At 56.6% G+C, this 14,802-nt stretch overlaps 1 protein-coding gene across 3 annotated transcripts in view; it reads right to left on the bottom strand.

Moving 5' to 3' along the window:
- The window catches only part of USP20 (ubiquitin specific peptidase 20), a 29,970-nt gene that overhangs the window by 12,345 nt on the left and 2,823 nt on the right, over nucleotides 1-14,802 (bottom strand). For 2 of the 3 annotated variants that reach the window (XM_040962798.1, XM_040962797.1), the window contains exons 1-7: nucleotides 7,272-7,469; nucleotides 5,990-6,076; nucleotides 5,118-5,171; nucleotides 2,548-2,610; nucleotides 1,890-2,027; nucleotides 697-793; nucleotides 239-308 (exon numbers count right to left, since the gene is read on the bottom strand). In XM_040962798.1, the coding sequence (XP_040818732.1) occupies nucleotides 239-308; nucleotides 697-793; nucleotides 1,890-2,027; nucleotides 2,548-2,610; nucleotides 5,118-5,171; nucleotides 5,990-6,076; nucleotides 7,272-7,385 (623 nt within the window). In that variant the 5' untranslated portion in view covers nucleotides 7,386-7,469. Of the gene's footprint in view, nucleotides 1-238; nucleotides 309-696; nucleotides 794-1,889; nucleotides 2,028-2,547; nucleotides 2,611-5,117; nucleotides 5,172-5,989; nucleotides 6,087-7,271; nucleotides 7,470-14,802 lie in introns of those variants that run through there. The other variant, XM_040962799.1, reaches the window with a different exon arrangement.

A 14,802-nucleotide genomic window follows, 5' to 3' on the forward strand; every position in this document is an offset into this window, starting at 1 on the left:
CCTGCAGCCTTGTCTGGTGCCCTGGTGTGGATGCCCAGCCCCGGGCTCACTGGCAGCGGCTGCAAGATGGGCAGCCTGGCCCATCCCCTCACTCACTCTGGGGCTTCCTTGGGGTCAGCTGCCCCAGGAGACCTGCTAGGATCCTGACACATATGCTGACACGTGAAGGCAACATGTGCAGCCCACCGTGGGGGCCACTCCTCTGCCCTCTACTGCCCCAGGTGAGGTGACTACCTACCAGTTGGACAGGGCCTGCAGGGCGGCATTCATGTAGCAGGAGTTGCCAAGGTTTTTCATACCCGTGAGGCCTGGGAAACAAATGTGGTGGGTTACAGGGCCGCTGGCCTGGGGAGCGGAGCTGCAGCTCTCAGGGGGACCCTGGGACCCAACCAGAGGACAGGCAGGGGCTGCCCACCCAAGACACCCTCTACACACAAGCAGATGGTCCCTGCGCCCACCCACTGCAGTTCCCCAAGTGCCCGAGGGAGCCAGCCCCGGCCTCTACATCCTGCCCAGCCCACCGCCTGTGTCACACAAACAAGGAGGTTGGAGAGTGGGGCTGAGAGAGGGGGCAAGGATGGCCAGGCCTGCAGGCTCTTGGCGGGGACTGGCCTCCGCAGGGGCCGCCTGTTGCCCAGACCACCCAGGGCTGCACGGCACGGGCACAGCCCGTGCGCCGGGCTCGGGGGGCCTCACCTCGGGGCTTCAGGTCATCGTCTTCCGACTCGGATTCCCCCTCATCAGCCACGGCTATGGGGACAGCTTTCAGTGGGTGGGTGGGCGGGGGAGAATCCTGCGGCAAAAGCCCACTCAGAGTGAGGGACAAATGGGAGGAGGGGGAGGGAGGGAGGGAGGCCAGCCTCGCCCCAGGAGCCTAGAAGGCAGCCAGCCACGGAGATCGTCTTGTCCTGGGAACTGCCTGACTTGTATGTTTATTTGCAATAATGAGTAACAACCGCGTAATTGATCATGGTAGGCTTGAGAAAAAGTGCACAAGCTCATTTCCTGCCCACGGATTCCTACAGACCTTCCTGTCACACGTGCATGTGTGCACACACGGGCACACCTAACAAATGGCATGCTTTCTGTGTTACAGCAGAAACTCAGGAACCTCTCCCAGGTTCACAATGTCATGTCATGACGAGCACACGGTCCTGGCCACCTATGACGTGACTCTTCAAAAAGATGCCTATCTAGTTGTCATCAACTGGAAGGGTAGAGTGACACGCATGCACACACATGCACACAAACCCAGAGAACCTGTCGTCGCCTGTTCACACCCCAGTGCCTGCAGTCAGGGCCCAGGAGCCCACGTGCATCTCTCACACGTGTGGCAGGGCTGCAGGGACAGGGGGCACCACCGGCTGCGCGCCAGGGTGGACACTGTGGTGGCATGTAGGCACGCCACATGGTGGCTTCACACTGCCCCACCCGTGCCCACCATGCGGCTCTCTGTGGAGCAGACCCAGCACCTGGCACATCCCTTTGCTTCTACCTGGACAGTCCCTGGGCACAAATGAGGGCAGGCCTCGGCTGAGCCTGGGACTCAGGGCTGCTGAGCACCTGCACGCTCCCATGGGGAACCACCACAGGGACCGCCTGTGGTTCCTTGGAATGCAAGTTAGAGCAGCTGGTGGCTGCCGTGACCTTACTCTGCCCTCCCCCCAGAGCCTGGGTCCCTCCCAGCTCCTGCCCTGACATACAGATGCCCACCCACTCCTCCTGCTTCCTTACCACCTCACAGGGCCCTCAGAGCGGGGCTCGGTCAGTGTCTGTTGACCAATGAGGCTCAGATCCAGGAACAGACCACAGGGGACGCACTGGCCCACACGCCACAGTGCTGGGGACCTACTGTCCCAACCCGACGGCGTCCCCACCACAGCCACTACCTGCTCAGAGAACTTGGCCGAGGAAGCTGGCGCCAGTGGGTGGGCCGCCAGCCGCTGCTCCAGGAACACCTCCTTCTCACAGGCGTAACACCACACCCGCAATGTGGTCAAGTTTACTGTCAAGTTGTGCTTTTTGGTCTAGGAGATGAGATCCAAAATGTGGGTCAGGGATCCCCTGGCTGTACAGATGTCATGGGGCTGCTTCCACTGCCCAGCCTCCAGAAGGGACCTGCCAAGACAGGGGCTAGGGGCTCAACTTCCACTGCCCAGCCTCCAGAAGGGACCTGCCAAGACAGGGGCTAGGGGCTCAACTTCCACTGCCCAGCCTCCAGAAGGGACCTGCCAAGACAGGGGCTAGGGGCTCAGCTTCCACTGCCCAGCCTCCAGAAGGGACCTGCCAAGACAGGGGCTAGGGGCTCAACTGGGGCACACCGTCCAGACAGGGACACAACAGGACTGCAAATCAGATAGGTGTACGTATGTGCCAAGCATGCCCCCTTGATGGGGGCCGCCCTAATCCAACTATCCCCGTGTTCCAGCCCCAGCCATAGAGGTCCAAAGCAGGGGGACAGGGCTGGGAGGTGGCCAGAGCCAGGGTCTGAACCCAGGGCTGTCGGACAGCAGAACCTGGCTCAACCACCGCACCCACCGCACCCACCTGTGCATGGATGGTGCTGTGGTCAGCGAAAGACTCTCCACAGCCGACATAGGGGCAGGCGACCTGGAGAGAGAGGGGAGGATGGTGGGCAGGGAAAGGCAGAGGACCCAGGGACAGCATCGGCCTAGCAAGTTGCCGAGCCAAGGCCAAAGATGCCTCCCAACCCCACCCACCAACCCCTGCATGGCGTGAGGGTGTCACAACCACAGCGACCTTAGCGCCATCTGGAAGTTTGTGCTGGGCAGGGAGGGTGCTGCCCTGAGATGGCTGAGGTGCCCCGGAACAAGCAGCCCAGGCAGAGTAGCAGCTGCAGCCAGTGGGTGGGAGCTCAGACCATCACCCTCTTCCGAAATTCTCTAAGGATTTATTTTAGAATAGATGTATTGATTTATCTGAATGGCAGAGTTGCAGGGAGAGAAGGAGAGGCAGAGGGACAGGTCTTCCCCAGACGGCTGCAAGGGCTGGGGCTCTGCAGCCAGGAGCCTGGAGTTCCTTGCAGCTCACCCATGTGGGTGTGGGGGCCCGAGCACTTGGGCCATCTTCTACCACTGTCCCAGGCATGTTATCAAGGAGGTGGATCAAAAATGGAGCATCTGGGACACAAACCAGTTCCCACGTGGAATGCTGGCACTGCAGGCAGAAACAATCTACTGTGCCACGGTGCCAGCCCTACTACCATTTTCTAATGGGGCACATGCGATGGCAGCATGTTCAGAAAAAGGACAGGAAGTAGGGGGCATATCTCTGAGGACCCTGGACCTTGCACGCTCCCACGCCACAGCTCCCACCCTCGCAGCTCCCGGGCCTCCTCCATGGGCCTCTGCCAACAGCAGTCATACCTGCCATTTCCCCACATCTGTCTCTGCAGGGGTGGAGGGGACATGCCCGAGGAAGGGCCATGCCTTGCCGCCCTGCTGTCCCCAGACGGAGTCCCGCCATCTACTCCCTGGCCACCAGGACACCTTCATCCCGAGGACCGCCTGCCTTCTACTTGAGCTAGTCTCTTTCTTACAAGAAATTCTGCGGAATGGCCACCAGCAGTCCGATGACAAGAGGTGATACATACTCGCAGAAGATTTGGAAATGACTACAAGTCCATGGACATACCACCCTGAGTGCGCCCATCTCGTCTGGAAATGACTACAAATGAACAAGCAACACGACATACGATTCGACTACCCAGAGAAAACTGTCACTTTCTGACTTATCTTCCCTTAGTAAGTGACAGCCAAGACACCACGGCAGGTGGGCACACAGCACCACATTTAGCCTGGCCATGTCTGGCCCTGCTGTGTAGGCGAGAGACAGAGGCCCTGGAGGGACAGGGCGTCCAGCCAGGTGTCCCTGGCAACTTCTGCGTGCACAGGCCAGGACACGGCTGTCTTACAAAAATAGTATCTCTGCTGGTTCCAGTCCTGGCTGCTCCACTTCCCATCCAGCTCCCTACTTGTGGCCCAGAGGAGGACAGCCCAAAGCCTTGGGATCCTACACCCACGTGGGAGACTCAGAGGAAGCTCCTGGCTTCTGGCTTTAGATCAGCTCAGCTGTTGCGGCCATTAGGGGAGTGAGCCAGTGGATGGAAGACCTCCCTCTCTGCAATTCTGCTTTTCTTTCTTTCTTTTTTAAAAAAGATTTATTTTTATTTTCATTGGAAAGGCAGATTTAGAAAGACAGAGGAAAAGATTTTCCATCTTCTGGTTTACTCCCCAAATGATGCAATGGCCAGAGTCAAGCTGATCCAAAACCAGGAGCTTAGAGCTTCTTCCGGGTCTCCCACATGCATACAGCATCCCGAGGACATGGGCCACCATCTGCTGCCTTTCCAGGCCATAGGCAGGGAACTAGACAGGAAGTAGAGCAGCCGGGACATGAATTGGTGCATATAAGGGATGCCACGCTTGGACGCAGAGGATTAGCCAGCTAAGCCATTGACCTGGCCCCTGAAATTCTGCCTCTCAAATAAAAATCTTTAAAACAAACAAACAAAAATCTGTAACTCTCAACCCATAGGGTTGAGATTATTCAAAAGCGAACATAAGGGTCCGGCACGATAGCATAGTTGTTAAAGTCCTTGCCTTGCACACGCTGGGATCCCATGTGAGCACCAGTTCTAATCCCGGTGGCCCTGCTTCCCATCTAGCTCCCTGCCTGTGGCCTGGGAAAGCAGTCGAGGACGGCCCAAAGCCTTGGGACCCTGCACCTGTGTAGGAGACCCAGAAGAAGCTCCTGGGTCCTGGCTTTGGATTGGCTCGGCTCCAGCCATTGCAGCCGCTTGGGGAGTGAATCATCAAATAGAAGATCTTCTCTGTCTCTCCTCCTCTCTGTATATCTGCCTTTCCAATAAAAATAAATAAATCTTTCAAAAAAAAAAAAAAAAGAGAGAGAGAACTTAAAAAAAAAAAACCCACATACACACAGCAAAAAACCACCAAAGCTGGGCAAACATGGGGCCCTTCCGAGCCAGGCTTCTGCCATCTGCCAGGCTCTCCCATGACTCCCTCTGTGTCCCTGCCTGAGGGTTTCAAAAGATGGTGCCCCCTGGGCACACGGGCGCTGCAAGGGAGCCTTACCTGGAGGCAGGCCCACAGGTTGGGTCCAGTGACGCCGCATGACTGGCAGGTTCCCTGGAGACAGAGAGCGAGCGTGAGGGACACAGGGCAGATGCTGACGCTCCAGCCAGCTGACGCCACTCCCCCCGCGGCTCCCGTGCCACCCTGCCCATCTGAAGCAGCTGCCAGGGGAACTGTACTGTACCCAACACTGAATTTTCTACACACTTGTATCTGTCGAAACACTGCAAATAACACTTGAAATGCCAACCAACAGACCCTTCCTAGACCCTCTCACCGCTCCCTCCGCTTTTCCTTAAAAAAAAAAAAATTCATGTATTTATCTGAATGGTCGACAGAGTGAGGAACACGCAGATCTGCATGTGTCGTTTTGCTCCCCAAATGGCCACAGCAGCGGGGGCTGGATCATTCGGAAGTCAAGCGCCTAGAACCCCACGTGGGTCTCTCACGTGGGTGGCAGGGCCCCCGCTCAGGACAAAGGGAGGGGTCCTCCCCATGAGGACCAACTCTCATGTCCACATGGCAACCCATGATGCCACCGAGATGCGGAAGGCCAACGCCGTGTGCTGAAGTTGAAGGGGCACCAGGATCCACGCTACAGTGTGATGCAAGCCACGGAGCCCACTGCCCACCCCACCTGCAGAGCCGTGCTGGGGCACTGACAATAAGCTGGTGTCATAGGAATGGCAGGAAGGCCGGCGGCCAACGGGCTGACAGCACTGCGGCCCAGGGGGCTGAGGCGAAGCGGTCAGCCAGGCTCCTGGACACAGTTCTCTTCCACTGGCATCCTCTGAGAAAATGCCAAAGTTCTGGACACACAGGGCCCCTCTCCCCGCTGCTGCCCCAGGCCCCTGGCGGGCCTGCCCCTTTACCTTCGATTTCAGCAGCAAGTCCTCCTTGGTCACCTCGCCTATGGAGTCGAGGTGAGGGCAGGGAGTCTTGGAGTCCCCCATAGTGACCTGGACTCACCTCGGAGAAGACAAGGCAAGGTCACGCATGGCCCAGACTGGCAGGAGCAAGGAAGGTGTGGCAGGGGGCATGTGTGTAACTGCAAGCTCAGCCCTGACTCTGCAGAGACTCATGGAGAGGGGGCTGCATGGAGAGGCCTGTGGCAGAAGCTGACTTGGGGCTCCCTAGAGCCCTCTGCCACCCCTCTTCCAGACCCCCGTAAGCACCTGACCTCAAGGGTGGGCAGGGTAGGCAGCCTCTGCAGGGTGTCCCCTGGGGGCAGGGACCCAGCTGGGGAGGGCAGCTCTGGCGTCTGTGTGAAGGCTCCATGCCCACTAGCGAGCGAGAACTCTGATGACACAGCAAGTGGGAAGCGGAACGGGAAATTCTGCTGTGGGAGCTGCAGGCTTCACTTGTAGGAGCCTCTTGGTGCTGAACTGCTCCACAGAGCGGAGGTGTGCGGACACACACACACGCCACGGAGTACCCACGAACCGGTGGGGGCTGGGACACTCCCATGGTTACAGACTTCTCACAGACAGACCACCACCAGGGGGAGAACTGTACCAAGGACCCACGGAACCGACCCTCCGTGCTCACTTCAACAGCATTCACTCAGACATCACTGAGTAACTGGGGGGCTGCCCGGCATCCCAGCTGCTCATCTGAGGTCCCCTCTGCTGCTGCCCACAGGGGTCTGTGGAGCTCAGGGTGGTCTCAGTGAAGCCAGGGCCCACACCCTCCGGGACAGCCGGGGGATGAAAGGCCCACACGCCAGGGGCTGGTGCACGGTGGGCAGCAACCTGAGTGTCTCCACCAAACCTCCCATGGGAGTGTCTGCGGGGCGGCCAGCGTTGGCCCCACTGCATGGATCAGGGAACCTGGCTTGCCAACAGGCATGGGTGCGTGCATGACTGCTGCCACCCTGGAGCTCTCGGTCCGGCCTGGCAGAGCTGCCTAACTCACCCACATACCTGGCATCATCAGCTGGCACGCAAGGCCAACCTCGTCCCCTTTCCATCCCCTACTTCCTCCCACTTGGGCAGCAGATGCCAGCTACGCATGAAATCACGTTTTCCTTGTGCCTGCGCTTTTTCCCTCAGTGTTAAGACTTGGAAAAACTACCACCCACAGCCATAGTTGCTCCCATTTACCTGCCCCACCGCCCCCCCAGGTCTGCGCTGTAAGCCTGCAGAAGGGGCCTACCTCTAGGCACGGCGAAGCCCCCAGCCAGCAATCACATGCTCCCGGGACGGCGGGCAGTGTGGGCTGTGCTGGTCTGCAGAGATGGCAGGTGTCGGGCGAGGGATCTGGGAGCATGAACAAATGCGTTACATGGAGTTCTTACCTAGCAGTCACTCAAGCTAAAGAACAGCCCAGAACTCCCTGTCGCAGGGACAAGCGACTCTGGGGCTACTGGGGATGGCCACCAGCAGGCTGCTCGTCTGCCTGTCCCCTAAACAGGCCCAGTGACCTCACTGACTGCTCCTGGGACAGCTAAGGCGGCTCAGGCCCTCCCGAGTTCTGGGGTGCTGGCCCTTCAGCAGCCATTGCTTGGCAGGACCTCTGGGATCGCCCACATGGAAGACCTTCCAGAAGGGGCTGTGGGGCCTCCCTTGGGCTGCCACAGCCTGGCTCCTCCCACGCATGTTCCCACGTCCCCTCAGATCATCCCCAGAGCCTCTCCCAGACCCTGTGATGCTCAGAACCCGTGGCCCCGAGTCTTCAGCAACGATGGAAGGCTATTGACACTGTGGAGTTCACCAACTTGTCACCACTGGCCTGAGTGGGGAGTGCAAAGAGGGAGAGGCAGTCAGAAGCTAACGTTTAAGAGCCACATGACAATGACAGGGTTCAGGGTTCTAAGTTCCAACCCTTCTTACATCAGCCCTTGGGAACAGCAGGTTTCTGGGGCTTTGTTTTATTCTTTCTGCAGAGGTCCAAGGCCCTGGGTTGGCATCCATCCTATACTATTTCTTTTTTTGTTTTGTTTTCAAAAGATGTATTTATTTTTATTGGAAAGGCAGATACACAGAGAAGAGAAGAGACAGAGAGAAAGATCTTCCATCCAATGAATAACTCCCCAAGTGAGTGCAACAGCTGGCTGGAGCTGAGCCAATCCAAAGCCAGGAACCAGGAGCCCCTTCCTGGTCTCCCAGGTGGGTGCAGGGTCCCAAGGCTTTGGGCTGTCCTCGACTGCTTTCCCAGGCCACAGGCAGGGAGCTGGATGGGAAGTGGGGCTGCAGGGATTAGAACTGGTGTCCATATGGGATCCCAGTGCATTCAAGGCAAAGACTTTAGCTACTACACTATCATGCCGGGCCCCCATCCTATACTATTTCAAGCTGCACAGTGTGGATGGTGGTTTTTTTGTTTGTTTTAAGTTTATTTTTATTGGAAATAAAAGAAGCGGAGAGATAGAGAGAAAGATGGTTCATCTGCTTGCTCACTCCCCCAGCAGCCGCAATGTCCAGAGCTGAGCCCAAGAGCTTCTTCTGGGTCTCCCATATGGGTGCAGGATTCCAAAACTTTAGGCTGTCCTTGACTGCTTTAATCGTCTATAAGCAGGGAGCTGGAAGGGAAGTGGGGCAGTTGGGACATGAACTGGCAGCCATGGGGGATCCTGGTGCTTGCAAGACAGGGAATCAGCCAACTGAGTTAGGGTGCCAGGCCGTGATGCACTGCTCTTAGCATCTTTGGGATGTGGAAGACTGGGTATGGTGGAAGCCAGCTGTGACCTTGGCACCTAGGAGGAGGATCATGGCGAAAGGCCAATTTATTCCCCCAAGACTTAATTATTTGAAAGGCAAAGTTGCAAAGGGAGAGGTGGAGAGAAGAACCTTACATCCACTGGTTTATTCCCCAAATGACTGCAACAGCCAGGGCTGGCGAGGCTGAGGCCACAAGCCAGGAACTTCATCTGGTTCTCCTTTGTGGGTGGCAAGGCCCCAGGTGCTGGGCCTTCTTCTGCCACTGTTCCAGGCACAGGGGTAAGAAGTTGGCGCAGAGTTGGAGCTCCTGGCACCCACACAGCATGCTGGCACTGCAGATAGCAGCTTAACCCACAGCACCTCAGCACCAGACCCAACAGGGCCACTCCAGATTCCTGAGGGTGACTGAGCTTGAATTTCTGTGCCTCTCAGCCCCCAGTATGCTGCACTCCCTCACCCTCCTTGTCTGTTGGAAGACAGAACTGGCGCTTGAGTGACCAGGCTAAGTTCAAACTCCCTGGGAGACTGGTGTAGGGGACCAGGCTTGGTCTAGGTTGCCCAACAGCCTTTTCCAAAGGACCAGGTGGCAAAGGATTAGGTTTGTGGGACCGAATAACGTTGTCACATACTCTTTTTGGGGGGCACTAATCCTTTTAAAATTGTCTCTAACAATATTTAATCTGGGGGTTGGCACTGTAGCCTAGTGGCTAAGTCCTCACCTTGCATCTGCCTGGATCCCATATGGGCGCTGGTTAGTATCGCAGCTGCCCTGCTTCCCATCCAGCTCCCTGCCTGTGGCCTGGGAAAGCAGTCGAGGACGGCCCAAAGCCTTGGGACCCTGCACCTGCGTGGGAGACCCTGAAGAAATTCCTGGCTCTGGATCAGCTCAGCATGGGCTATTGTGGCCTCTTGGGGAGTGAGTCAGCAGATGAAAGATCTTTCTTCCTCCCCTTCTCTATGAAAAACTGCCTTTCTAATAAAAACAAACAAATATTTGTTAAAAAGTTTGATTCACGAGCCAGCCGAACAACCCTGACTCAGTGCCTCAGTGTTCCTAGCTGTTATAAATCGCCAGGTCCTGCAGCGCTGCCCCGCCCCCGCCCCATGCCAGTCTGTAGCACCAACAGCTTCAATAATGCAAACTCAGAGAACCCACAGGAGGGCAAGTGACTCCACACATCCTAACCAGCGTGCCTGCAGAGCCAAACCCCGCAGGGTCACTGCGAGATCAGCTGACCGCAGCAGGCCACTGACTGCACGGACGACCCAACACACTGCCGCCCCCTACAGGGCGTTCCTGGAATGCAGCTCCAGCTCCCTGCTGCCGCATCGCAGAGGAGGCAGCAGGAGATCAGGACTGAGTTCCCAGCCCTGGCCCTGCCCATGTGGGTGCCAGGCAACCAGCTCTCTGGACCGCCGCCTACTGCCCCCCAGGGTGCATATCTAGTAGCAAGAAGTGGAGCCGGGGGTCAAGCCCAAGCATTGGAATACGGAATGCAGGTATCCACAGCGATACCTTAAATGCTTCAGCACATACCTGCCCCACAGCAGGCTTAAAAAATAAAAAATAATAGGGCCCAGCACGGTGGCCTAGCAGCTAAAGTCCTCCCCTTTAACACTCCAGGATCCCATATGGGCGCCGGTTCTAATCCTGGCAGCTCCACTTCCCATCCAGCTCCCTGCTTGTGGCCTGGGAAAGCAGTCGAGGACGGCCCAAAGCCTTGGGACCCTGCACCCACGTGGGAGACCTGGAGGAGGTTCCTGGCTCCTAGCTTCAGATTGGCACAGCACTGGCGTTGCGCTCACTTGGGAAGTGAATCATTGGACGGAAGTTCTTCCTCTCTGTATTTCTGACTTTCCAATAAAAAAAAATAATAAATCTTTTTTTTTAAAAAAAGACCTTCTCTCTCTGTTCTTCTGAATCTGCCTCTCAAGTAAAAGTAATAAAGCTTAACTAAAACAGTCATGCAGTAACACCCAGTCCCCTGGAGACCACAGCTGGAAGGACGCAATGCCAAGGCTGTGCCCACTGGGCGGGGGCAGGGTAAATGGGATTAGGAACTTTGGAAAGCAGCTGCTCGTGCTGCACCCGGGGCGGCAGCTGAAGCCTCTGAGTCGGTGGGAATGCAGAGTCCACACAGAGTTGTTTCAAGATGCACATTTGGATTTCATTTTTAACACCAAAAGCAATCTGTCTTTTACTTCCACTTTCCACGAATGCGTTGGCCTTGTAGGCATTTGTCCCGCAGACATGAAGACAGAATACCCGGAGTCTGGCACACTTTTTTCTTCTTGCAGACTTCCATGGCGGCCTTAGCCACAGGAGCCACAGGAAGCCTGAATCCACCACCCGCTCAGGCCAGGCTGACCTGGGCCCGGAAACAAGCCAGGGGCTCCACCCTCAGCGGGAGGAGTCTGTGTCTCAAGGGGCTCGGGGGGAGGAGAGGCACCAGTCTCCGCTCATTGCCCATTTCCCACAGGTCACTGCCTTCCATCCCAGAGCGGGTGGGCAGCGGCATGCTGTGATCAGGGTCCCTGAGCGGATGGAATGAGTGCAGCCACAGGGAGCACTGGGCTCAGGGACTTCCGGTGTCATGGCTTTTGGGGCACTGGGATTTCTTCTTTTTATTTTTTTTTTAAAGATTTATTTATTGGAAAGTCAGATACACAGAGAGGAGGAGAGTCAGAGAGGAAGATCTTTCGTCCAATGATTCACTCCCCAAGTGAGTGCAACGGCCGGTGTTGTGCTTATCTGAAGCCAGGAGCCAGGAACCTCTGCCGGGTCTCCCATACGGGTGCAGGGTCCCAAGGCTTTGGGCCATCCTCGACTGCTTTCCCAGGCCACAAACAGGGAGCTGGATGGGAAGCAGAGCTGCTGGGATTAGAACCGGCGCTCATATGGGATCCTGGGGCGTGCAAGGCGAGGACTTCAGACGCTAGGCCACCACGCCGGGCCTTGGGATTTCTTCTTGATCTGCCCAGCAGTCCCAGACAATGTGTGCTCCTGGCTGTGCTCTGAGGAGTCACAGGCCCATGGACCCACAGAAGGGTCCCCTCTGTCACATCTGTCCCTGGGGCCCCACCACGCAAAGGCGCCCCGCTGGGCAAGTCAGGCACACAGTAGCGCACGCGCACACAGTACCCTGGACTCTGGTGATGTCTGAAGACCCACGTCTGCCTACTGGAGGAGGACCAGCCCTTCGGCACTGTTCCTGAAGCAAGCACCTGCTCCCCAGCCCGGAAGAGCTGCCTCTCCGCCAAGGCTGCTGATCTGCTCCAGATACACCACGGCATGCAAAGCCGACACCCAGAGCGCTGGCAACTCACATGGGCACTTTTTTTCCCCATTTTTTATTACATTTTTTACAATCTTTACATAGTTAATTAGGGTAAAAAGGTACAAGGGGTATAGGAAAGTGGGTAAGACTATTATTTCCACATTTTTTTCATGTATCTGGGGTAAAGGGGGAGATAAAGGGAGAAGCCCCACCAGTCTCCCACCCACCCCAGGTCCCGGATGGGGGCATGCTCCGAGGGTCTTGCTCAAGTGGTTTTGATAGTTCAACAGTTATGAATCACTACCAATCTTGCCACTCCAAGCATGATGAGGCCACTAAAGAATCCACTAATTGACATAGTCCATCTTAGAGTCTCCCTTTGTCCAGTATTTCGCTGCCAACACATAGCTGAGGTGGTTGATTGACTTGTTCTGTCCTCTGTCTTTTCTTGGTTAGGGTTCTGAGTCCGGCAGTTCGGTTGGGGAGATCCCCAAAGAAACTTTGTCTGAGGTGTTCCCAGATTCTTGTATGCACTAGCAATTACAGGGCCCGGCACAGTCCATCAGCCCGATCAGCTGCTGGTTGCAATGGCTGGGTTGGTTCTGTTTTCAGTCCCGACTTCCACGGGAACCAATGGGTGTTGCAGTCCAGCCTGGTTCTGCCCAGCACACACTCGGCCCTCGCATAAACCAGTGGGAGCTGCAGCCTAGTCGGAGCGACCCACAATAACCCCCACCAGGCCCACCCACTACCCTGGTTTGTCAGTATGTGCAGCAGACTGTCCAGTCTGTCCCACATCCCATTCAGCTCTCATACATGTCAATGGGCATTGAAGCCTAGTTCAACCCAACCAGCCCAACTGTCCAGCCCATACAGATGCTGGTGAGTGCCATTCTGTCCAGCCACCCCACCCCCTGTCCTGGTTTTTGTGCCCTCCAGTGGGAATGGTAACCCAAGAGGGAGGAGCCCACTATTTCCCTCCCAGTCCTCTCTCCCAGACTATGCACTTTCCCGGTGGGTCTGTGGTTTGACTTGACAGAACTGGGGCCCCCAGTGCCAGTCTCTGCCAGCTGATGCTGTAGCTAAGCCCAAACAACCCTCACCCACTCTAATTTTGTTTGCACCAGTAGGAATAATCAGCCCAGCCAAGCTTTTCCCTGATCTAGTCCACATGAGGCACACAGGTGTTGTATCCCTGCCTAGTCTGGTCTGCCCCAACCCAGTTCACGCTCTCCAGTGGGAGTAGCTGTCCAGCAGGGGAACCACCCCCCATAATCCCCCTGCCAGCTCCGCCCCATCCCTTTCACATGGCACTTTAAAGATTGGATTTACTTTTACTGGAAAGGCAGATCAGAATTACAGAAAAGGAGAGACACAGAGAATTATCTTCCATCCAACGGTTCACTCCCCAAGTGGCCGTAATGGCCAGAGCTGAGCTGATCCGAAGCCAGGAGCCTCTTCCGGGTCTGCCCACGTGGGTGCAGGGTCCCAAGGCTTTGGGCCGTCCTCGACTGCTTTCCCAGGCCACAAGCAGGGAGCTGGGTGGGAAGTGGAGCAGTTGGGACACGAACTGGCGCCCATGTGGGGTCCCAGCACTTGCAAGGTGAGGATTTAGTCATCGTACTGGACCTTCTCTCTTCCTTTCTAACTCTGCCTCTTAGGTTTTGTTTGTTTGTTTTTTTAATTTTTATTTATTTATTCTTGAAAACCTATTTTTATTAGAAAGGCAGATTTACAGAGAAAGACAGAATGATCTTCCATCTGCTACTTCACACCCCATGTGGCCACAACAGCCATAGCTGAGACGATCCAGGAGCTTCTTCTGGGTCTCCCACACATGTACAGGGTCCCAAAGCTTTGGGCCGTCCTCGACTGCTTTCCCAGGTCACACACAGGGAAGCTGGATGGGAAGTGGGGCTGCCAGGATTAGAACCGGCACCCATATGGAATCCTGGCACATGCAAGGCAAGGATTTTTGCCACTAGGCTATTGCACCAGGCCCACTAACTCTGCCTTTTAAATAAATAAATCTATATTTTAAAAAACGGGGGAGGGGTGGTAGAGAGAGATTCCCTTTATCTCACTAGGGGTGGGAGCATGGAAAAGCAGCCCCCTCACAAGACACGGAGCTTGCAGCCCCACGTGTCCCACCCGGGCGCCACCTGCCCCTTGTTGAATACTCACGACCGCTCAGTCTCCTGCTGCAGAGGAAGGAAACCCGTGCCTGAGGCCACAGAGCCAGGCGGCTGGCGAGGGGCGGGTCGTGTCTGCTCTTACAGCCTGTCCCTCACACCGGGACTCCTTCGGAAAAGGACGAAGGGGACAGTGGCACTGTGCCAAGCACCCAGGGATGGGTCCCAGGAGAGGGGCTGAGGCAGCAAGGTGCTGGGCTGGACCACAGCGGGTGGGTGGGGTGCACCTCACCATGGAGCCACCCACACCCTCCTCTCCTGGGGCAGATGGAACGGGGGAAAGCAGGCAGGGCCAGGACTGGGGCAGACACCGGCCTGGCCCCAACGACACACCCAAGAGGCTTTCTGCCTGGACAGGGAGCTCTTTCCTCCCGCTGGGCAGCCTGGCCTCACGGGGACAAAGCCGAGGGGCTGAGGTGGGCTCTGGGCGGGACGGCCACTCAGCGAGGACTCCGCCCTGACAAGCAGATGGCTCATCAGTCCTGGCGCCACACTCATCATTCTCCCAGTTGTGGTCCATCCTTCTCCCCAGGGAGGAGCCGGAACCTGACACTGT

Source organism: Ochotona curzoniae, unplaced genomic scaffold, assembly GCF_017591425.1.
Source record: "Ochotona curzoniae isolate NIBS_2020 unplaced genomic scaffold, NIBS_Ocur_1.0 scaffold_3208, whole genome shotgun sequence".
NCBI classification, from domain to species: Eukaryota; Metazoa; Chordata; class Mammalia; order Lagomorpha; family Ochotonidae; genus Ochotona; species Ochotona curzoniae.